Raw genomic sequence first — 24,791 nt, 5'->3', positions numbered from 1 at the left:
AGTAGAATTGTTTCCAGTTGCATCTGTTTTGTTGCCAATGACAGGATTTCACTTTTTTTTTTTTTTACTGCTGTGTAGTATTCTATAGTGTACATATACCATACTTTCCCTATCCAGTCTTCAGTTGATGGACATTTGCATGTGCCACTGTCTATAGTTCTGTTTGCTGACTTTCATGACTTATGGGGGAAAATCATTGACCATTATTTAATAAGTAAATCTCTACTATTATTCACTCAAAGAATGCTACACAGTTGTCTTATGCAGTAGTGATTACAAACCATTGCCTGCCCATTGAGTTGTATTTTTGCTGATCAGAGCATAATACGCATGACATTCTGAGTCCCATGGGTTCTGTATCTATCTTTGGATTTCAGTCACTCAAAAGGATGGCAGCTCAACTATTTAAGGAGCTCCTCAGGACCCTCCGAAGTGAATTTCATGTATGCCACACACCCTATCTGAGTATTTCAAGTCAGACACAAGCATCAAAGTAGGTAAAAATCTACCTGGAATGATACAATAGCATACAAGTGGAACTTGATTTTACTTAAATAGATTCCCACCCTAACTCCCACCCCCAAGACATCCACAGCTCTAATTTTGTAAGTAAGTCTTAATGAATTTTCCAATGGTATAGGTTCTGGAATACAATCTCTGTGGCTGGGATGAGAATTTTTTCCCCTGTTGATGTTTTTAAAGCACATCACTGGAACTCAGTAGAGATGTGACCAGGACAGCAGGGGACAGAGGACAATGAAATTCCCAACAGAGATTCTTGAAAGTTGGTGAACAGAGCCCCTTGGGTGACCAGACCATTACTCTTCTGTGGCTGCCTGCAGACTTTCATCTGAGAGTTTACTGGAAGCCGTTAATGTATTGCCTTCTTCATTGCTTGCTGCTTCCTTGTGTGTTCAGCAGGTGGTTCTTTTACAGGAGGATGGGCGATATGAAGGCCCAACATTGGCTCATGCTGTGGAGTTGTTTGGTGGCAGGCGGTGGAGTACTCGAAACCCCAGCCCTGGGACATCAGCAAAGAATGCCGAGAAGCCTAATGTACAGAGAAACAACACCCTGGGCATAAGCACCACCAAGAAGAAGAAGAAAATGCTTATGAGGGTACTGTGTGATTTGTTTATTGAGTACCACACCCAATCTTCAGGATTGTTGTACAGTCTACACCAGCAGAAATCTCCTTAAGTCATTTGGGTTGGGCACAAGATGAGACATAAAACAAATGTTGCAAGGGTTTCCATGTACCTGTTGGGTACCAGAACCAGTGCCAGGAATTGAGTCAATAGCAGGGAAAAGACACAGACAAGGAAACACAGTGCAGTCTAAATGAGAGTCCTTGTCACCTGCAAAGTGCTCTGGGACAGACAGGGGGAAAGTAGAAGACTGAAAGGCAGGCAGGAATGGCTTCATAGAGCCAAGGACAGATGAAGATCTCAGATGGCCACAATGCTGTATGTAGAATATAATTTAAAATATATCATCCCTGTCCTTTATAAAGCATGTTATATATGTCATCACTGTAACATGGCAATATATTTGCTTCAAGCTACCTAGAAAAGGCGTATGGAAGCCTATTGATGCTAAAGTTGAACTTTATCTGCGTCATAATTCTGTGTGAGCACAGATTGCAGGAGTTGTGTGCCTCTTCTTGTCTGCCTCCTCCTAAGGAGCGCTGCTTCATTGAGAAGAACAAGTGAGATAAAGTGACGTGAGAATACTTGGTCACCTTCTTGAAGGTCTTCACTGGTCTCACCAAGGGGAGACGGTATTGTCGGTAGATGGGTCAAAAAATAGAGATCTACCTGAACTAGAGCAGTGATGGGAAAGCAATGCAGGCTGGGAACTGTGGGGAGCAACTGAGACTAGACTAAGTTACTGGAATTAAGACTTATTCTATGCATCTGCTCTCCCACAATATGGCGCTGAGAGAGAGACCAAACAACTTCTACACAGCTGCCTCCAGTTCGACCAATAACCTGCAGGAGCTGATCCTGCTCCTGATTGGAGGAGAGCAGCGTGCTCGGCATGTGGGTAGCAGAGTTGGGATTGGTGGAAGAGGACTATAAAGGAGGAGAGAGACAACGTGCACCAGGAACATCTGAGGGAACATCTGAAGGAACACCTGAGCAGCCCCCGAGAGCCGGCCGGCGGTGTGCCACTCCCCCACGGAAGTGGGGAAAGTGGCAGGGGGAACCGCCCCTCCACGGAGGTGGAGGGGTCGGAGGTGGAGGGGTCGGCAGCCAACCCGGGAAGGACCAGCAGCAAACCCGGGAAGGGCCGAGCAGACAAAAGAACAGCGCAGGGTCCTGTGTCGTTCCTCCGCGAATGGGGGAGCGACAGGAACCATCATGAGTTTTGTGTTCCCAGGGTGAGAGTGGAGATGCAACAGATGACGAAATGGTGACCCGAAAGGGCAAGATGTACAAAGAGTGTCGAAGCCGCAGCGGTTCGGATCCTCAAGACATTAATGAACAGGAGGAACCAGGTGAAGCAGCATGGTCACATCTCAGAGTTTTTCTTTTCTTTTTTTTTTTTTTAATTTTATTGGGAAAAATTACCCATTTGGCTCTTCATTGTGGTTTAAATATTGTGGACATTCTTATATAAATTGACTTTGTTTTAGCCAGATGGTGAAACCGAAGACGCACTTCTGCAAGCCTGATGTGCTTGGCAGAAAATTCTCATTAATGAACTTTCTGTTACTGACAGGAGGTAGTAGGTGCACACGGTCCAATCTGGTGGATTAGATCAGCAAGTTTCTACCCTTGCTTGATATTAGAGCTTTTAAAAAAATAATCTGACCACACACAAGATCAACTGGCTTAGGCATTCCGTGTCTGGGACCTGGGTGTCCATGTTTTCAAAGCTCCCTGGATGATTCTGATGTGTAGCCAGTTGAGAACCTACCAGATTGGCCCATTCATAAAAATGCTCTCAAGACTCTTGTCTAGGTTGGTTGGCTCAGAGAGCATCCTTGGTTGTTTTGATTTCTGAGTGAAAGTACAGTGTGAGTCATTGTTTCTTTTCTCTCTTTCATCCTCACAGAGGCAAATGCCATCTCCAGTCCTCCCAACCCCCTCCCTTCCAGAAGAGCCCACTCTTTGACCACGGCTGCGTCCCCCAACTTGGCTGCCGGGACGTCGTCTCCCATCAGGCCAGTGTCCTCCCCTGTGCTGTCTTCTTCAAACAAGAGCCCGTCCAGGTGGGGCCTTAACATGACAAAGCAGGAGGGCCCTTATGTCATTCCAGTCACATGGAAGGGCCTGTTCTCAGCTGTCTATCAAAACACTCTCTGTAATTTTGACTTACAGTGAAACTGAAGACCAAAACCTCCAACTTTTTAAATGACCCTAATATTCCTGTTTTTATATCCCTGCCTTCCCGTATAACTGTAATTGCTGCTGAGTATTAGAAAAACCAACCTTTCAGTGGTCAGCAGCAGTAACAAAACCCAAACGTGATTGTCTAAATCTGCACTGTCCAGTATGTTACCCACTGACTGCATGTGGATATTTAAATTCTAATTTAAATTCATTAAAACTCAATTAAAGCTCAGTTCTTCACTCACAGTAGCCCCTTTTCATGTGCTGCACAGCCACGAGGGGCTCCCTGTCAGTCACTACACCACACAAGGCAGATAGTGTACATTTCTAACACTGCAAAAAGTTTTATTGGATAGCACTGCTTTTGAGAATTTTTTTAAGATTTGATTTGTTTGAAAGGCAGATTTATAGGGATACAGAGAGAGAGAGAGAGAGAGAGATCTTCCCTCGTATGGTGCATTCCCCAAATGGCTGCAGCAGCCAGGGCTGGACCAGGCCCAAGCCAGGAGTCTGGAACTCCATCTCAGTCTCCCACACGCATCATCTGCTTTCCCAGGGGCAGTAGCAGAATGCTAAATTGGACACGGAACAGCCAGAACTTGAACCTGCACCCATGTGTGTTTCTGGCTTTGCAGGCGGCAGCTTAACCCACTGTACCACAACCAGCCCCTGCTTGCAGATAAGTTTGACATGCCTGAAAAAATAAATACAGGCATTACAACAAGTCTATTACATTTCATTATAATTCTAAAACTGGTATTATAATAAATTATTTTTAGAAATTCCATGTAAGTTACAGATTTGAAATATCTACCCTCTCAGAAGAAAAGCTAATAGTAAAATGGAAGCCTTCTGGGCTGGCACTGTGGCGTAGCGGTAAAGCCACCGCCTACAGTGCTAGCATCCCATATGGGCGTCGGTTTGAGTCCCAGCTGCTCCACTTCTGATCCAGCTCTCTGCTATGGCCTGGAAAACTAGCAGAAGATGGCCCACGTCCTTGGGTCCCTGCACCTGCATGGGAGACCTGGAGGAAGCTCCTGGCTCTCAGCTTAGATTGGCGCAGTTCCAACTGTTGCGGCCAATTGGGGAGTGAACCAGTGGATGGAAGACTTCTCTCTGTCTCTCTCTGCCTCTCCTCTCTTTTGTGTAACTCTGACTTTCAAATAAATAAATAAATCTTTAAAAAAAAAAAAAAAAGGAAAGCAAGCAAGCCTTCCAGAAGGAACCTAAATGTCCCTCGACTTCCCTGTATTCCATATTACATTGAGGAAACTTGGAAGTTCCAGGCAGAACTAAGATAAAACAGGTACTCTTTACTGCATCACACAGAGAAGTGGGGCCATCAGACCCTAACTTTGAAAACATTCATCTCCCTCCATCTCTCTCTCTCTCTCTCCCTCTCTCTCTCTCTCACACACACACATACACACCCACACCCACATCCACATCCACAGAGCTCTTGTTCTCTCTGTCTCTTGGAAGTTCCCTATTGCTAAGAGAGCCTAAGTAAATTATGTTTTAAAGGGAACAATTCTGGGGCCAGTGCTGTGGTGTAGTGGGCTAAGCCTTTGCCTGCAGTGCTAGAATCCCATATAGGCTCTGGTTCATGTCCTAGCTGCTCCTCTTCTGGTCCAGCTCCCTGCTATGGCCTGGAAAAGCAGTAGAATATGACCCAAGTGCTTGGGACCCTGCATGCATGTGGGAGACCAGGAAGAAGCACCTGGCTCCTGGCTTCAGATCAGCCCAGCTCCGGCCATTACGGCCATCTGGGGAGCGACCCAGCAAATGGAGGACCTCTCTCTGTCTCCCCCTCTCTCTGTCTTTAACTCTGCCTCTCAAATAAATAGAATAATGTTTTTAGAAAAGAAAAATGAGCAATTATTTTCCATTGTGAGTGATGAACGTGTAATTTAAGATTTATGCATTCAGGTGTTACAACTGGTTAAAACTGTTCAAGGGTATATAGGAATTCTTTATACCCTTCTTGCAACTTTTCTGTAAATCTAGATTTATAATTAAACAGTATGTTTATACAGATATGTTTTATGTATGTATATGTTATATTTTAAGCCTATTCAGTAACCTGGGGAAATAGCCAAATAACCTGGATTCAATGGCTTTTCCTTTTATTTGAGTCACTCAAGAGCAGGAAAGGGAAGGGCAGAGGAAGAGTTCTCTCTGAAAGAGAGCTATATGTGCCGGATGCAAGATTAGGGGGCCCAGCCTCTGCAGGACAGGGCTCAGTGGCCTCTCGAGCAGTGTTCTAAACGCTGAAGGGAAGACGAGGCAAGAGAAGAAAAGTCAGCCTGAGTGCTGTTAAAGGAGAAAGAGGACCAAGTCTCGGTAGCAGGGGGATGATTAGACAGTCCCTGGACTCAGAAGGGAACAGGTGCCTGCAGACACTAGCTGCACCTGCAGCACAAGGAAGACAGGGATTTACTCGCTGAAACGCAAAGGATCAAGCCACGTTTGTCCCCTTCCTGAGCCCCCACCCTGTTGTTTTCCACACCACTTTGGGGGATGAGCCACCTACAGCCTCTGCCTACACACTGCTAGAAATCCGACGATCCCTAAGACTTTCCATGAATGAAAGTGACCTCCATATGTCAACACAAATTGATTTCCCCTGAGGAAACATTATCAGCAGGATTGAGAGTAGTCTGGCTGTTCCTTATAACATTCTCTGTATTTTCTCATGTATTTGAAATATTGCCAAAAATTAATAAATCCAAGACCAAAAAGAAGATCTGGTTCATGATGTGACTAAAAAACAGTCACCATTTCTATACTGTGTATCCCATTGGGGAATCATGTAGAAAATTGAAAATGTTGAGAAGCAGTGAGACTGAGTTTTTGACTGGGTTGACTGATATTTTTATATCGAAGGGATGTAGTCTTAGCAGGTGCAAATAAAATCCTAGGCAGAGTTGGCCTGTTTCCATTGCTAATATTTTTCTGACTCACATTTTCCATTAATATGAAAAGCTCTTCCCTGTTTTTATCTAAAAACTAGTTAATAAAGGAAAAAGAAAAGACAGGGACATACCCAAAACTTTCTCCTAAAATGTATTTCTATAATTTAGAACATACGGAAGGACATTATTTCTTATAAATTATGATTGAATAATTTTGGACCCTTTTTAAAAAAGAAACTTTTTCAGAAACCCTGAATACCACACCCCACGTTGATCTAGGATTTTAAAGAACTGTTCTGACTAGTAGAGGGGCATGAACCTCAGCTTTGTTCCCTTGCTGAATAGGCTGGACATGTGACATGGTCTCAACATATAATATGTTTTATTTCCTCTGACACAATAGAGATTATCTTAGAGAAAATAAAAAGAGTGCAGGAGACTAGCTTAAGCCTTGAATGACTTGCCACCCATCATTTTGCTCATGTTGCTGCTAATCAGTGAACAGTGTTGAGGCAGATGACACAAGTAGCCCAGCATTTTGCCCATGAAGGCCCTGTCTTTGTTTGCAGTGCTTGGAGCAGCAGCAGCTGGCATGGGCGGATCAAAGGAGGAATGAAGGGATTTCAGAGCTTCATGGTTTCAGACAGTAACATGAGTTTTGTTGAATTTGTTGAGCTGTTCAAATCGTTCAGGTATGGCATAACCTCCCTTCTTAGCCTTTCGCAAGCCCACAGGTTTATAATGATCCTAATGGGAGATGTTTTTGTTTCTTTGCTCAGTGTAAGGAGCCGCAAAGACCTGAAGGATCTCTTCGATGTGTACGCGGTGCCCTGCAACCGATCTGGCTCTGAGTCGGCCCCGCTCTACACCAACCTGACCATTGAGGAAAACACTAGCGACCTGCAGCCAGACCTAGGTTTGTTTAATGTTTTAGAATTGCCTTTTGAAATCCTTTCTACTAATGAAAGAGAACCAGTTACACAAACTCAAGCTGTCCCACGTGGCACACTGACCCCCAGAGGTGGTGAAACACTTGGAGAATTATTTCAAGGTATCACCTGGTGTCATGGGAGCAGGTGCTACTGGGATGTTGGGCAAGGAAATTCATCCGTGTATTCCTGGGTATTTAACCCCTCGTGGCCTCATCATCCTGACAACCGAAACCCTTTCTCAACCACTTCCAAACTAGGTGTGGTGTGTCACGGTTGAGAACCACAGTGTGCGGCCACCAGAACATTGGAATGTTACTGGTGGGAATGTTTTTTGGAAGGCTTATGACTTATGAAAACTAAACATACTTTCTCCATATGATCCAGCAGTCACACTTCTTGGTATTTACCCATTTGGGTTGAAAAATTTATACTCATGCAAAAACCTGTACAAAATGTTACAGTTACATTTTTAATAATATTTTCATTTATGAAGGAGACACAGCCAGAGCTCCCATCTGCTGATTTATTACCCCAAATGCCTGCAACAACCCAAGCAGGGCCAAGCTGAAGCCAGGAGCCAGGAAACTCAATCCAGGTCTCCTGTGTGGGTGGCAGCAACCCATGAACTTGAACCATCACCTGCTGCCTCCCATAGGAAGCTAGAATCGGGAGTAGAGCCAAGACAGGCACTGTGATATGTGATCCAGTGTCCTAGGCACCATCTTAACCACCATGCCAAATTCCCAGACCCACTGATTTGTTTCTTATTCTCTCAAATGTATGAAGCCAGGAATAAACCCATAGTTTGGTAGCTTGTGTTGACAGATGAGTAACGAGCTTCTGTAGTATGGTATCTCTGAAATGAACTTTGTAGAAGGTGCCGGCTGGCTTGTGCATGTTCTCTGGGTGGCTCTGTTGCAGATTTGTTGACCAGAAATGTCTCGGATTTGGGATTGTTCATTAAGAGTAAGCAGCAACTGTCAGACAACCAGAGGCAGATCTCTGACGCCATTGCTGCTGCGAGTATCGTGACAAATGGCACTGGGATCGAGAGTACATCCCTGGGCATATTTGGGGTTGGAATTCTCCAGCTCAACGACTTCCTAGTGAATTGCCAAGGAGAACACTGCACGTACGATGAAATCCTCAGCATCATCCAGGTTGGTACCTGTTTTCCCTGTGCGCGTGTGGCTGATGCTCCTAACTCTTAACAATTTGCTGCGACGTATTTATTGTTTTTTTCTATACTTCTTTTTTTTTTTAATTTTTTTGACAGGCAGAGTGGACAGTGAGAGAGACAGAGAGAAAGGTCTTCCTTTTGCTGTTGGTTCACCCTCCAATGGCTGCCGCTGCCGGCGCACCACGCTGATCCGATGGCAGGAGCCAGGTGCTTCTCCTGGTCTCCCATGGGGTGCAGGGCCCAAGCACTTGGGCCATCCTCCACTGCACTCCCTGGCCACAGCAGAGAGCTGGCCTGGAAGAGGGGCAACCGGGACAGAATCCGGTGCCCCGACCGGGACTAGAACCTGATGTGCCGGCACCGCAAGGTGGAGGATTAGCCTAGTGAGCTGTGGCGCCGGCCTCTATACTTCTTTTCAAAACTCTCACCTGTGACAGAAATAAGAAATAAAAGGGGCTTTTTTTTTAAGATTTATTTTATTTATTTGAAAGAGTTACAGAGAGAGGTAGAGATAGAGAAGTCTTCCATCCACTGGTTCACTCCCCAGATGGCTGCAATGGCCGGAGCTGTGCCGATCCAAAGCCAGGAGCCAGGAGCTTCTTCCGGTTCTCCCACCTGGGTACAGGGGCCCAAGGACTTGGGCCATCTTCTACTGCTATCCCAGGCCACAGCAGAGAGCTGGATTGGAAGACGAGCAGCCGGGACTAGAAATCGGCACCCATATGGGATGCTGGTACCTCAGGCCAGGGCTTTAACCTACTGTGCCACACCACCGGCCCCAAAAGGGGCTTTTTAAATGCTAAATATATGTATTCTTACTTATTGTATAATTAACATGTGTCCCAGGCAATGTCTGACTCAGTGACTAAGGAATCATTACCTAATTCCTTCTTATTCTTGCACAGGCAACATAATTAGTCTGGATTTTCTACCTCTTTTGTTATTTAACAAGTGGTTATTAGCCCCTATAATGCTGTCTCAGTTCCTGGAGCGGGGAAGAGAGTTGGGGAAAAGATCAGAGCTCTGTCTCTCAGTGCAGCTTATATTCCAGTGCTGAGACTGACAAGAAACAAGGATACGATATAATTGCAGGTGCTAGTGGGTTCTGAAAAGAACCAGGCAGAGGCTGGAGTCGTGGAGGAGGGCTGAGAGGAGTAAGCAAAGGCCACTCGGAGGAGCTGGCATCGGAGCTGGGCCCTGTTTAGTCCAAATGTCATGGAAAGGTCTGAGGAAAGCGCATCCCAGGCAGGGGGCAGCAGCTCCGAGGCTGGGCAGGCGCAGGCTGGGGAGCCACGGCAGAGCTAATGTCCTGGGGTCTGAGGAAGCCAGGTGGACTTGGTTCCACACAGGTGTGCCGGGACCCAGCCAGCCTGTGGTGGAGAGGTCGCCTTCAGTCCATGAGAAAGGAGAAGCCGTTGGGGTTTTCCGAGCGGGAGAGTCACATGATTTATGTTTCTAAGAGGTCACTCTGGCCCCACTGGAGAATAAACTGTGCTGGGGAAGGAGTGGGAGTCAGAGATCATTTAGGAGGTGGTGGTGGTGGCGGTTAGACCAGAGAGGGGCGGGGACGAGAGGCGGCGGGAGCGTCCCCTGTGGCTGGGTCACTTGCCGCAGAGGTACTCTTGGGCCTGATGGGGGACCAGTGGACGTGCTTTCCAACACTGGATTTGATCACCAGCCTTGCAACAATTGAGAGAACCAGCACAGTGCTGGGTGCTCCCTGTAGCGTCCCCGAGTGCTGGCACAGTCCTAAGTGCTCCCTGTCTCTGGGAGCTGCTATTATTATCCCCATTTTCACCTGGATAAACTGATTCCCTTTGTTTTCATATAAATCAGCCTTATTCTTTTCTCTTGCTCCTTTTTTTTCCTCTTAAATAAATAGGCTCAGTATAATAAACTCACATATAATAAATGTTTTCTTTTGGACTAAAAACTACATCTTACCATTACATTACTAAATTAGTTCAAATATTTGGTTTAGATGTTTCCTGATGAAAACAGAACAGCTTTAAAAAATGATGTGGTTTTTTTCCCCCCTCATGGTTTCCTTTACCTAAATTATACTTTTTTTTTCTATCCCTTGCAGAAGTTCGAGCCTAGCATCAGTATGTGTCACCAAGGTCTAATGTCATTTGAAGGATTTGCGAGGTAATTTTGAAAATGTCTCTTGATCATCATTTAAAAGCATGTGTTTTTCCCACGTAGCTTAAGAACATTTGTTTCATCTAGGTTTCTGATGGATAAAGAGAATTTTGCCTCGAAAAATGATGAGTCACAGGAGAACATTAAAGAATTGCAGCTACCCCTGTCCTACTATTACATTGAGTCTTCACACAATACCTACCTCACAGGCCATCAGCTGAAAGGGGAGTCCTCAGTAGAACTCTACAGCCAGGTACCAAGAATGTCACTTGGAACATGGTTTTCATTAAGTTTCATTATTTACATAGCTGGCAAAGTCACAAAACCTGACCCCAGACTGCTTTGAAGGGTTTATATGTGACATGTGAGAAGCCATGATGTGTGGGAAAACTAGCTATACATCCAGCACTTGTTTTCTTTCTGCTTTTTGTTTGGTTTGGTTTCCTCCCCCATCTATACTTAACCTTTATTCTGGCGAAAAAAAAAAAAAAAAGGATTTGTTGGAGACTCATAGCTTTTAGATCCTAGTTAATCTGACCTACTTCTACTAAAATTAGATTTTCTCATGGGAAAATTATCTAATCGTTTCACAAAATGCTAAATAAATCAATACATTGTAGTGGGAAAGCATAGTAGAAAATGAAACTTTTTACAAAGATAATACCAAAATATAGTTTGTTTTGCTTTGCAATTTGTTAGACAATCAGTCCATCTCTATGGTAACCACCTTGAGAAAAAAGTCTGCACAGACTGTAGGCACTGTCCCTCGGCACTCAGATCCATGGGAATGTTCTTTGAAAGTCAGCAGGTTCTCTGGGCTGGGAAAAGCACATCCTTTTGACCTAAACGGCCAACTTTGAACAGTCTGCTGTCTGTTGCTGCTCTATTGTGTTGTCTGCAGCTTCCTCAGCTATGCTGCCTGTTTCCAGAACTCCTACAAGAAGGATTAATGAGGAAGGAGCTAGGCCAGGTCCACAGAGTGTATCAATGGGCTGTTATGTGCGTATGGGTCCAAGGTTGAAAATTATGGTTGTGTTGCTTACACAACTCTAGTAGCAATGAGATTTCTTTGTTCTCCAAATTTGTCCAGATAGTCCTCAAAGCATGGGACAAATTTTTGTCCCAAAGCTTATTTTACGTGGAATATATATTTTACATTTTTTAAAAAAAAGGCTTGTTTATTTATTTATTTGAAAGGCAGAGTTACAGAGAGGCAGAGGCAGAGATACAGAAAAGTCTTCCATCTGCTGGTTCACTCCCCAAATGACTGCAACAGCTGGAGCTGAGCCGATCCGAAGCTAGGAGCCAGGAGCTTCTTCCAGGTCTCCCGTGGGGTGCAGGGGCCTAAGGATTTGGGCCATCTTCTGGTTTCCCAGGCCTGAGCAGGGAGCTGGATTGGAAGTGGAGCAGCCGGGACTTGAATAGGTACCCATATGGGATGCCAGCACTGCAGGTGGAGGCTTTCCCCCGCTACACCACAGCACTGGCCCCCAGTTTTTTTTTAAAGATTCATTTATTTATTTGAAAGACAGAGTTACAGATAGAGGGAGGAGAGACAGATCTTCCATTTGCTGGTTCACTCTCCAGTTGGCTGCAATGGCCAGAGCTGAGCCCAATCCAAAGCTAGGAGCCAGGAGCTTCTTGTAGATCACCCTCGTGGGAGCAGGGCCCAAGCATCTGGGCCATCCTATGCTGCTTTCCCAGGCATGCCAGCAGGGAACTGGTTGGAAGTGGAGCAGCCAGGACTCAAACTGGTGCCCACATGGGATGCTGGCACTGCAGATGGTGGTTTTATCTGCTACACAACAGCACCAGGCCCTTAAATTGTTTTCTAAGGAACTTTTATTATTAAATGAAGATTTGTCCATGTAGTATGATTTTCAAAATAAGAGTGATATCCAGAGGCCTGAGATGGGCAAGCAACAGACTGCAACTGAATGGTTAGTTACTCTTTTACCTGGTTTACATATTGACATTTGCATGGAGAATTCCAACGTCAAAAGAAGTTTGAAAGCCATTGTCCTATGGGAAAGAAATGAGATGTGCATGTACACACGCGTACACACAGATACTATATATGTTTCATATATACATATATACATACATGTGTATATATACATATATTAAGTGCATACATGTGTGTCTGTATCTGCATACTTGTGTGTGTGTGTGCGTTTCCCAGAAAAGTGAGGCCCACTATCCTAGCTTTAATTCCTAATTTATTTCTCTGTTTGACTTCAAAGAGCTTTTCTTTTTTGAAGATTTACTTATTTATTTGAAAGTTAGAATTACAAAGAGAAATTTTCCATCCACTGATTCACTCTTCAAATGAGTAAAATGGCCAGGGGCTGGGCCAGGCTGAAGCCGGAAGTCAGGAGCTTCTCCCAGGTCTCCCACGTGGGTGCAGGGGCCCAAACATGTGGGCCATCTTCAGCTGCTTTCCCAGCCATTAGCAGGGAAAGAAATGGATTCAAAGTACAGCAGCCAGGCCAGGAACCAGTGCCCATCAGGGAATCTGGCATTGCAGGTGGTGGCCTAATCCACTACACCACAGTGCAGCGCCAGACTCTCAAAGAGTGTTTCAGCTCTCAAACCTCAAGTAGAAATTATCAGAACTTTTGAATACGGCACAGGAGCCCCTCCAGATGGCCTCACACAGGGCAGAGGCTGTGTGCAGGCCCCTTTTACCTCGTTTCTAACCGTTCTCTGCCCTCCTGTTTGCCTCCCGACTCTTCTCTGTGGGCAGATGGAAAGTGGGGGTAGGCTCTGTTCTCTTCACCAGGAATTTCCTAACCTTTTGCAGAGGTCTTCCAGTCATGCAGACGTCGATAAAAACCTGTGGTCTCTGCAGGCTGCAAAGCCTTCTAATCTGATGCCAGTCGCTGAACTTCCTACCCAGTCTGCTTGCCACAGCAGTGAAGCAGCCTCAGGTCCTGGGTGTCGTATTATATAGCAGTCTTCAGCCCAAGGCAGTAAATGAAGATACTTCTAAAAGGTCACAGAAAAACAGAATTAAAAAGATAAATTTATGTTGGTGCAAAAAATTTTGAAATCCATACATAATTCTTTCATAAAAAGCATCTGCAATGAACTTTGTAAAGACCCTACATACTTCTAGAATCAAGGGTGGAGAGCATTTTGCATAGCACCATATATGGCCCATGAAATCATTAGATCTGGCCCTGCCAAGGCAACCTCAGGTGAGGCTTGAAGTTCAATAAATCTGGGGCTGGCATTGTGGCACAGCGGGTAAAACTGCCGCCTATGAGGCTGGCATCCCTTATTGGCGCCAGTTTGAATCCCAACTTTTCCACTTCTGATCCAGCTCCCTGCTAATGTGCCTGGGAAAGCAGCAGAAGATAACCCAAGTGCTTGGGCCTCTGTACCCATGTAGGGGACCTGGAAGAAGCTCCTGACTTCTGCCTGGCCCAGCCTTGGCCATTGCAGCCATTTGGGAAGTGAACTAACGGATGGAAGATCTCTCTCTCTCTCTCTCTCTCTTTCTCTCTGTCTCCCTCTCTCTCTCTCTAACTCTGCTTTTCAAATAAGTAAATCTTTAAAAACAACAGCAGATAAATTCAATAAATCTATAGGGAACTAATTTTTAACTAGATAATATTGCATGGCCCGCAAATGTCATAAGTAATCTAAATGGCCCTTGGCAGAAAGAAGGTTCCTACCCCTTCTTTAGACACACTAGCTTCTGAAGGAACTGAGCCTTGGAACTGAAGGCCACAGATGATGCTATGTAATGGGAAGATTCTATTGTCTTATACCAAAATATTAAAATAAAAGGCATTCTACTGAGTTTTGTTCCAGAAACTCTAGTGGCCACTAGAGGCCCCTTAATGGATTGCTGTCACATGGAGATATTAGTAAAGAAGTGGATTCTGTGGGTCATCCCAGTCACTCTTGGTTTGGGCTACCCTTCCAGTATGTTATAATTTTTTGAGGTCGTCTACAGATAGAGTGTAAAAAGGAAGTGGATGCGCCATGCAAATCTCACAAGCTGTAACCTAAGCACATGTGTTTGGAGCACTGCTTCTGGTTTTAGATCCAGGATAGCAGATAGGTATCATCTCATCTGATTGTTGATACTTGATTCCTGGACCACTTTGCTGAAGAAGGTGTGTGATAACATATCAAAGCCTAGCACAGCATAAAGTGTGCTGTAATTGATTGCTGATGTCTGCACTGGGTGTGGGAGAAGGGAGTTTGGGTGATTTGCCCATCACTTTAGCTGCTGTTCTGGAATTAGCTAGCCAGGCAAATATTTGATAACTCTTTGCTTGTACTTTTGTTAGATGCTACGTGTTCTTAGCAAAGATCTTGGGTGTTAATGGAAGAAGTTTTGTCCAGGTTGGCATAATATAAATGTTTAGTCAGTTCATTAAGGAATTAGTGGCCTTGTTTGCTCTGGGGTGTGGCATTGGCACCTTTGCCTCTACTGACATCTTTGCAGATAGAGCGCCTACCTGGCTCTGTAATTTCAAGATGTACCATTTCCAGGGGATCAAAGTTGCTAAGAAAGTGGTCACATGTTTCTGCTATCAAACTTTGCCTTCCAGTAATCTTCAGCTCTGGTGAACACTCTTTCCTTCTCAATCTGTTCTCTCTCCCCTGCCCCAGATTCATGGTGGCCTTTGGCCAAAATGCAATGTTTGTGTTACATCTTATGCTCATCTGCTTAACACATGAATGTTGACACCAATGGATATATCAGACTGTGTTCTGTGTTTAGTTAGTGGCTTTATTTGCAGGTTCTCATCTGGGGTGAATTAATTTATTGATCATACAGGTCCTCTTGCAAGGCTGTAGGAGTGTAGAGTTGGACTGCTGGGATGGAGATGATGGGATGCCCATCATTTATCATGGACATACACTGACAACCAAGATCCCCTTCAAGGTAATGCTTCATAATGTTCTTGAAATCAAATCACAAGTAGAGCTTGTCTTCCTCTGTCATCTAAATCAGTGACTACCAAATTATGCCTTTTGTCAAGGGCTTTGATGCTGGATCTGAATGGAAACTTCCTGAAAGTGTATGCAGTATTGTATGGGATGTACATTTGTTAATTTGTCCAGGAGTTGATCTAGAACTCCTATTAAGTTCTCATTTAGCCAAAGTTTAGTAAGTATTACCTTATGTTAATTAGCACATAATGATATTGTTATCATTTTTATAGAATGTGATGATTTAGCTATATAAAGACAGAGACTGTTCTCTAGCTAAAGGAATTCAAGGTCATTTGTCCTGGTGTCCTGCTGACAAAGGCCAACATCATATGTTAGAGTGTGATTGAATAGTTAGCATTATAAAGTAGTCTCATGGGATCATTGTTTCAAATTCTGAGTATTTAGTGTATTACTAGGTTGTTATTTTATTCAGAGTCTTAGACTATGTGGCATGATTTTTCTCTGAACTGTGTTCAGGTGGGGAAGCAATATTGTTATTTTCATCTTATATGCAGAGATGGTGGTGGCTAAAATGTATTTTTCGCTTTAACTCTTAAAATGCCTGTACTCAATATTTGTGGGAGGATGAGTTGATAACTGCATTTACTTACACATTTAAGTAGATGTGGTATATGTTTTGTTGCCTAAAATAAAATCTAAACCCTTTGAAAGCAAGAAATTCTTATGTCTCATTGTGCTTAATGCCATAACTAAAACAGTATCTTTTACCTATAATATACCCAATAGATGATAGATTCATTAAACAAAGCAGTGATAGCTGTTCCTTATAGTATGTATGGAAGACTCAAAATGAATAGTTTAATGTCTTTTTACAAAATAGCCCTATCCTCATATTTAATTTGGAAAGACTAAAACTACCCTGGACCCAAGTCTGCTGCATGCAGCAGTCGAGAGGCTGTCTGTGTCTGTAAGTCCCTTACCTCCTGACCTCCCTGGACAGAGACGTAGACTCTGATGAGCTGTCTGACTCCCATAGGAAGTAGTTGAAGCCATTGATCGAAATGCTTTCATCACCTCTGACCTGCCGATCATCATATCAATTGAGAACCACTGTTCATTGCCTCAGCAACGAAAAATGGCCGAGATTTTCAAGGTGAGTGCTCAGCTGAGAAGCAGAGATGTAGCTTGGCCCTCGTCTCGTAATCATCATTGAATTTTATATTGGCCCACTATGGACCATGCCACAGCCAAACCTTGGCTGTGAAGCTTATATAGTTAAGGTCCCACAGGTCTGAGAAGTGGGGCTGTATTCGACCTTGGGCTCTCTCTTGAATGGTCCATCTTTTCAACTTGAGTGATATAAGCGTTGTTTTCTGGTCTCCTGACTCTTTCCAAAAAACTTCAGGAGATAAGGATAAGCAACCCTCCACCACTTCCCAATACCTCAGTCAGGGATGCCACAATCTCCCCTGTCAATTGTTTGAGGAAAAGCTGACAGTCTCAGAGCCAGTCAAAGCTTCTAGAGGCCCACACTAAAGCATGGGGATCTGAGTTAGCAAAGAGCTCAGACTGGCGTGAGTACAAGTGCGTTAGTCTATTTTCTGTTATAACAACGAAATATCAGGTTGTGTAATGTATAAAAGAAAGAGGTCTATTTAGCTCAGTTTTGGAAGCTGAAAGTCTAAAATTGGGTGGCCTTTTCAGTCCAGCCTCAGGTGAGAACCCCATGACAGATGTCATCACAATGGTGGGAGTACATGCAGAAGAGATCACTTGGTAGGACGAGAAGGCAGAGTGACTCAGGGACCAACTGGGGTCCCGTGAGACCCACAGGAATGCCTTCTGATGGCAGTGCCCTAGGGACCTGACTACCTCACCCCAAGCCCCACCTTTGGAGGGTTCCACCATCTCTTAATAACTCCACATCGAGACCATACTTCTAACACATGAACTCTTGGGGGACAAACCACATCCAAGCCATAGCACAAAGATTTAGGAGTGGATATTCCATTAGACCATGGCCTTCCTCCAAATGCCGCAGGCATTTATGGAAACCTGGCTGTCAGTAGGAGGGAAGGACAATGACAAAGGAAATTGTACTGCAATGCTAATGCCAACAAACTAAGTAGACTTTCATATTGCCTTGTCTCAAGCATTGACTTTTGTTCTTTTTTTTTTAAACTAAAAAAAAAAAAAAACCACTAGAAACAGAAATTGCCATTTTTTCTGCCCTCTCCCCAAATGAATCACCCTGTGTCTACCCCCCTCCACCTGCATGCTCCACTGTGGAGACCAGTGCTCAGAATATTTGTGAGAATGGCGTCTGTGGTTTTCTATACTAGATGAGGACAAATTCTCCCTGTTTCTATCTTTTTGACTCCTTATCCTCCTCTGTAATCTGCAAACTACAGCTTCTACCTGAATCTGTTTTCTTCTTCATTACATCAGACCCCAGAATCTTTTACTAAAGAGTTAACTCTGGCCTCACCTGCAGAATGACCTAGATTTCTCTCCTTGTCCTTCTAAACACCTCTCTTCTTTCTAATAAGAAACTGCAGAAAGTCTGGTGCTGTGGCGTAGTAGGTTAAGTCTCTGCCGGTGGCACCGGCATCCCACATGGGTGCCAGTTCGTGTCCTGGCTGCTCCTCTTCTGATCCAGCTCTCTGCTTATGGCCTGAGAAAGCAGTGGAAGATGGCCCAAGTGCATGGGCCCCTGTACCCTCATGGGAGACCCAGAAGCAGCTCCTGGCTCCTGGCTCCTGGTTTTGAATTGACACAGCTCCAGCCATTGGGGCTATCTGGGGAGTGAACCAGCAGATGAAAGACCTTTATCTCTGTCTCTCTTCTCCCTGTAACTCTGCCTCTCAAATAAATAAAGAAAGAAGGAAGGAAGGAACTGCAGAGCAGGAAAAAGACAACTCCTTTCCTAGTCCTCTTCCTTGGGTTTTTAAAATGAATCATCCAGGCCGGCACCGCGGCTCACTAGGCTAATCCTCCGCCTTGCAGCGCTGGCACACCGGGGTCTAGTCCCAGTCGGGGCGCCGGATTCTGTCCCGGTTGCCCCTCTTCCAGGCCAGCTCTCTGCTGTGGCCCGGGAGTGCAGTGGAGGATGGCCCAAGTGCTTGGGCCCTGCACCCCATGGGAGACCAGGATAAGTACCTGGCTCCTGCCATCGGATCAGCGCGGTGTGCCGGCCGCAGTGCGCTGGCCGCGGCGGCCATTGGAGGGTGAACCAATGGCAAAAGGAAGACCTTTCTCTCTGTCTCTCTCTCTCACTGTCCACTCTGCCTGTCAAAAAAAAAAAAAAAAAAAAAGAATCATCCAGACTGAAATACTGAAATAGCTGGTGTATTTACAGAATATGGATTTTATCGAATATAGATAAAAGGCATTGATTGTGTGTTCTCCTTTATTCTTTTAGACAGTGTTTGGGGAAAAGCTGGTGGCTAAATTCTTGTTTGAGACTGACTTCTCAGATGATCCGATGCTTCCTTCACCTGACCAGCTGAGGAGGAAAGTGCTTCTTAAAAACAAGAAGCTCAAGGCCCATCAGACACCAGTGGATATCTTAAAGCAAAAGGTACCTCCTTCTTGCTATACAGGTTATGACTGTGCGTGTTCTTAGAACAAAGAAATTAACATCCCTCAAACCTTTCATTTGATTTACAAGGTAACCAGTTGCTTTTTTATTTTTTAAGATTCTATTTATTTATTTGAGATATAGAGTTACAGAAAGAGGGAGAGACAGAGTGGGAGAGATCATCCACTGTTCACTCCCCAAATGGCTGCAACAGCCAGAGCTGCGCCGATCCAAAGCCAGGAGCCAGGAGCTTCCTCCAAGTTTCCCATGTGGGTGAAGGGGCCCAAGCACCTGGGCCATCTTCTGCTTTCCCAGGCCACAGCAGAGAACTGGATCAGAAGAGGAGCTGCTGGGACACGAACTAGTGCCCATATGGGATGCCGGCACCGCAGGCAGAGGCTTAGCCTACTGTGCCACAGCACCAGTCCCAGGAAGCCAGTTTTGAAAACTGAGTTTCTTTAAAGGATGTATTTGATTTTGGGATTTCCACTTCATATGCCAGTGAAGTCTCTCATCCCCCTCACCTAAAATTCTACTTTATGGAATTGTTCCCATGGAGAATACGCCACCATTATTTAGTGATTTGGAATGGATGATGTGTAACTGTTATCTCTGGAGCCAGCCTGCAGGAATACCACAAGTGGTTGTGGTAGTCCCCACTAGGGAAGCCCCCGTTAGGGATGGCCCTTGGATGTGAGCTCTTGGGGAAAGCCCAATAGCAGCAGCCCTGTGATCCTGGTGTGTCTGCAGCATGTTGACCTCAAGCTGCTGCCACGCCCACCTCGCTCACAGAGTTCTGTGCCTTAGCTCCATAAACCTGTCCGTGCAGGGGGACAGCCCAAGAATGTGTTCAAAGGTTCAGATCCAGGAGGCTAAGGCCGCGTACCAGGCCACACTTGCTTATGCTATAGAGAGACAGCTGCCAAAGCTAATTATCCCATTAAAGGGCACTGTTGGCCCAAGTGCTTCACTTTTGAAACAGAGCAGCCAGGAGCACTGCAGGAGCCCCAGCCCACGCAGGGAGCAGGCCCCAGTACCAGGAGCAGGTGTGCAGAGCCAACCCCAGGGCGGGGCTTAGAGCTTTTCATTTTTTCCCGTGCCATCACCTCCAAACTCCCAGTCCTGTTCCAGTCCTGCAGTAGAGGTTTTCAGAGAATGGGGAATTCAGCACGAGAGTTCTAGAAGCCCAACAAATCTAGAACCCTTGTCCCAGGTCATTAATAAAAAATTGTCAAGTTAAGTGTTCATTTGGGTTTGTTGAATAGTCCACTTGAAGTAATCGTCGAAGCTTTAATTTGTAAGCTTCACAGGCAGGTCCTGGGTTGAAAGCCTGAATGGTACACAGCCTGGCGTTGGCGAGAAGTGGTACTGAGAAAAGCCAGGTAGCAGCCACTGACTGTCACAAACCGCCCTGTGACCATGTAGCCATCAGTCTTTCTGGGCCTTTATGGCTTCTTCTGTAAAATGGGAGTCTTAAGGTAACTGGCCTCATAGAACCTCCTGACATTAAAATCTCACAGAAATCTCCCAAGGTGGACTGTGGGACCTGTCAGCATGGCAGACTGCTCTATCACATTCTATCCCGCAACCCAGATCCTCTGGGCCTGGGCTCTTCCAACATTGCTGTTCAAGGGTCAGAATTTTGAAAAACTGTGCACCTCTCATGCCTTTGAAAGGCAACATTAAATATCACAAGTTCAAATAGTTTAAAAGACTGTATTTCTTCATATATTATTCTACACGATATATAATAAAGGGGCTGGTATCGTGGTATCACAGGTTAAACCATCACTTGCAATGCCAGCATCCCATGTTGGAGTAGTAGTTCAAGTTTTGGTTGCTTTGCTTCCAATCCAGATTTCTTCTAATTCCTGGGAAGGCAGCAGCTGATGACCCAAGTACTTGGGTCCCTCCCGTCCATATGGAAGATCTGAATGGAGTTCCAGGCTCCTGGCTTCAGCCTGGCCCAGCCCCAGGTGTTGTGGCCATTTGGGGAGTGGACAGAGGTGACTTCAGGAGACTTGTTCTTTGTAAACCCATGCTTACTCTAGCTAAATCACCTCTTTACATTTTCAAGTTCTCAAAAACCAACAAACAAACCATTTTGAACTTTTGACGCTGACCACAATATGATTTCCACAACCTACTTCTTCCTCCTTATGAAAGACTGGGGCAGTGGAATCCCATTCCCTGTTGTCTCAAAGTGCTTGCAAACCCAGGACGATTTCCCAGGGAACACCTTCAGTGATTCCACTGTCACACTGCAAGGCCCTTCAGTGCTCTGACAGGCAGTGGGTCTAGACCTGGTGATCTGGCCTCCCATAAGGCCAGTGGATGCCCGGAGGCCAGTGTGCATAGACCCCAGCCCTGGCTTAGAAGGCCTGAGCTCTTTGCATGCAGAGAGCTCTCCCGCAGCAAGGATTCCGATGCCTTCTTCTGCCTCAGTCTTGTGCTAAGGCTCTTTTGAGCCTCCTACTGCACCCCAGCAGAATCCTCCAGGATTTTGACTTGGTCCCAGAACTCTGATCCATTAGACTCAAATAGTTCCACTAGATGGCAAGCACTGGGGAGAAGGAAGAGTGAGACCTGCTCCTGCCTAGTCCCGCTGGAGCCAGCTGTCTCCTCTTACCCCTACCTCAAACACTGTCTGGCACTCATCCTATGAGACGCTCTGAGAAAAGGAAGGGGAAACAAATCCCTGGTTAAATAAGTGTGGGAGATGTTGCCCTGGAGACAGACTTTTGAGGAACCGTGATTGCCTTTTAGCACAGTAAAGGAAGGCTCTGTGAAGCCCTGTGGCAGGGGTGGGCTTCAGTTTGGTTAAGCCACCATCTGAAAAGTTTCCTTGTGCTTCATGGTTACTGTTTTTTCAGTTTTCCCATGATATATTTTAACACCCACAGGGGTCCATATACCCACTTGGAAAATCCCAGCCCAGACAGTGTTCAGTTTTCTGGGACAGACCATGTTGTAAAATACTTTAGGTATAGACACAGCCTAAATATGTCTTCCTTATGTATACATTTCTATTATAAAGTTATTATAACCACATTTTAGAATAGAGGATTATTTTTAAACACACATAATTCCAAGGTTGAATACAGACTCTATCACAGGAATTCTTAACCCTGATAATATCTACAGATAGAATCCAAGCAGCAGATGAACATAAAAGGAAAAAAATCCTTATTTCCTCTAACCTCTACTTGAAATTTGGCATTTCTTCTGTGTGAGGAACAGACCACGGTAACATTGGCAGCACCTATGCCTTTGTCACCAGCGGAGATGATGGCTTTTTCTTGTAACTTCACCATTCTGCTAACACTTGTCTCCGTGAGAATTATTTATGCTCATCATATTTTCATCATTGCCTGGCCCACCATTATTATGTGTTTGCTTTGTTGGTAAAGGAAGCACACACATTCTGATAGCACAAATGTGCCTTGTAACATTGTGGTGACTATATTGAACATTATTTCCTTCTGTAATCATTTTGTTTTATGCATTTAAACATCGTTCTGAGAAGGGATCCTAGCTTATGAGACTACCAGAGGGCTCTGTGACACAGAAACAGGTAGGCAGCCTGTGGTGTCAACCTTAACTGGCCTCTTTATGAATGCCATTTTGTGTAATATAATTATACATACTTTAAAAGATATGTGTATATATTCACATGTACAGATATTAAATATACACACAATTCTATGTTCAATAAATGACCTCCCTGGCTGGACACATTAGGTTTCCTAAAGTTTCTAAGCCTGTTTTGTTGATTTGATTTACCATTCAGATGATGTCTCTTGGAAAAAATCTTATTTGAACCAACTATCTTTCATTTTGTTAAGTTTGTTTATTTGAGAAGGAAAGAGAGAGAGAGAAAGAGATCTTCCATCTCTGGCTCACTTCCCAAATGCCCACAACAGCCAGATCTGGGCTAGGCTGAAGCCAGGAGCCAGGAACTCCACCCAGGCCCCCAAGAGATGGCAGAGACCTCCTAAGCAGTGGCTTAACTCACTGCACCATAACATCCGCCCCAATCCAGCTATTCCTTTAATCTCTTTGTCCATAGGGATTCTGACATGATTCTGGAGGCCAAAGGGCTTTATTTTAAGAAATTGGTTTTTTTTAGCAGAGACGTAGCATTCCTACACAGCTGGGCTGAGTAACTTCTCTCTCTTTTTTTCTTTTTTAACTTTTATTTAATAAATATAAATTTCCAAAGTACAGCTTTTCGATTACAGTGGCTTCCCCCCCCCCATAACTTCACTCTCACCTGCAACCCTCCCATCTCCCGCTCCCTCTCCCATTCCATTCACATCAAGATTCATTTTCAATTATCATTATATACAGAAGGTCAATTTAGTATATATTAAGTAAAGATTTCAACAGTTCGCACATACACAGAAACACAAAGTGTTAAGTACTGTTTGAGTACTAGTTATAGCATTAATTTACTCTTTTTTTTTTTTTTTTTAAGATTTATTTGAAAGGCAGAGTTAGAGAGAGAGAGAGAGAATCTTCCTTTCACTGCTTCACTCCCCCAAATGGCTGCAATGGCCAGAGCTGGGCCAGCCAAATCCAGGAGCCAGGAGCTTCTTTCTGGTATCCCATGAGGGCACAGGGCCCAAGGACTTGGGCCATCTCTGCTACTTTCCCAGGTGCATTAGCAAGGAACTGAATTGGAAGTGGAACAGCTGGGACTTGAACCAGCACCCATATGGGATGCTGGCTCTTCAGCCATCAGCTTTACCCACTACACCACAGCATCAGCCCCCTGAGTAACTTCTTCAGTCATTTGGGACTGCTGGTGGCTCCCCAGGGCCCTGAAGGTGTCTCTTGGATGGTTTGTCCTAGGCACCACACAGTTTCTTCATGATTGTTTCTAAAAGGTCCAGGATTCTTCCTGGATGAGGTTGACATCCACCTAAGTGTTGACTTGCATTTCAAGTGAGTCCGAGATATTTTTTGCCTATCCCAAATGAGTGAAAATGGGTTAGTGACTGTGCTGAGCTTTAAATGCAGTTTTGACGGTTACAGATGACAGTTCGGTAGCTGGGCATTGAAGTATTGCTCTCTCTACAGGCTCATCAGTTAGCTTCCATGCAAGCACAGGCTTATAATGGTGGGAATGGCAACCCCCCACCTGCCAATAATGAAGAAGAAGAAGATGAAGAGGATGAATATGACTATGACTATGAATCCCTTTCAGATGGTAAGAGATTCAGAACCTAATGCTGTGTGCAGGGAAATGCTTGGCTGGTTTTCTGGCTTTTGCTTGTTTGGGGTATTTTTTCAATTTTTTCCCAAAAATAAATGTTGACTTTCCCATAGACCAATAATGCAGATTGTTGTATACCTGTCCAAGACTTTCTGAACCCAGTTACTTAGCAAGGACCAAGAGAGTAAAAGAAGACTTCTGTTAGTTACCATGGTCACCTCTCAGGGAAAGAAGAGAAGGTGCAGGATGCCACATGGGGGTGGGGGTGGGGGTGGGGTGAGGCATTCCTGAGATGGATTCTTGGAGAAAGAGAAGCCCATCCTCTCAGTTCTGCAGAGGAATTGTAGTCTGTGGCCAAATTTGTTCTCTCCCCAGCACCACCTGCAGGGGGCAGCATCGCCACTCTGTGCTCTCCTTTTCTGGCTCACACTGGTGGTGTGGAGATATAGAAAAAAATCCTCATTTCCCTCCCTCTGGCCTACCAGAGAGATAACTACAGATAACTTGGGAAGCATTCCATTCACATCAGAATTGGGTTTAAAATGTATTTCCTGTGTACTAAATTAGTG

At 44.8% G+C, this 24,791-nt stretch overlaps 1 protein-coding gene across 20 annotated transcripts in view; it reads left to right on the top strand.

Moving 5' to 3' along the window:
* Positions 1-24,791, top strand: part of PLCE1 (phospholipase C epsilon 1) — a 311,578-nt gene that overhangs the window by 237,271 nt on the left and 49,516 nt on the right. For 12 of the 20 annotated variants that reach the window (XR_016222119.1, XR_016222120.1, XM_051823420.3 and 9 more), the window contains exons 8-19: positions 937-1,119; positions 2,383-2,500; positions 3,061-3,169; positions 6,823-6,945; positions 7,033-7,169; positions 8,107-8,345; positions 10,452-10,513; positions 10,595-10,760; positions 15,306-15,413; positions 16,461-16,577; positions 18,846-19,004; positions 24,087-24,216. Coding sequence is in view for 16 of the 20 variants with exons in the window: in XM_051823420.3 (XP_051679380.3) it covers positions 937-1,119; positions 2,383-2,500; positions 3,061-3,169; positions 6,823-6,945; positions 7,033-7,169; positions 8,107-8,345; positions 10,452-10,513; positions 10,595-10,760; positions 15,306-15,413; positions 16,461-16,577; positions 18,846-19,004; positions 24,087-24,216 (1,651 nt within the window). In the remaining 4 variants the exon portion in view is untranslated. Of the gene's footprint in view, positions 1-936; positions 1,120-2,382; positions 2,501-3,060; positions 3,218-6,822; positions 6,946-7,032; positions 7,170-8,106; positions 8,346-10,451; positions 10,514-10,594; positions 10,761-15,305; positions 15,414-16,460; positions 16,578-18,845; positions 19,005-24,086; positions 24,217-24,791 lie in introns of all 20 variants that reach the window. The other 8 variants (XR_016222118.1, XR_016222117.1, XM_051823418.3 and 5 more) reach the window with 1 other exon arrangement.

Source organism: Oryctolagus cuniculus, chromosome 15 (assembly GCF_051225735.1).
Source record: "Oryctolagus cuniculus isolate XC-2025 breed Fujian yellow rabbit chromosome 15, ASM5122573v1, whole genome shotgun sequence".
Classification (NCBI taxonomy): Eukaryota; Metazoa; Chordata; class Mammalia; order Lagomorpha; family Leporidae; genus Oryctolagus; species Oryctolagus cuniculus.
This window is presented reverse-complemented; position numbering and strand designations above follow the sequence as displayed.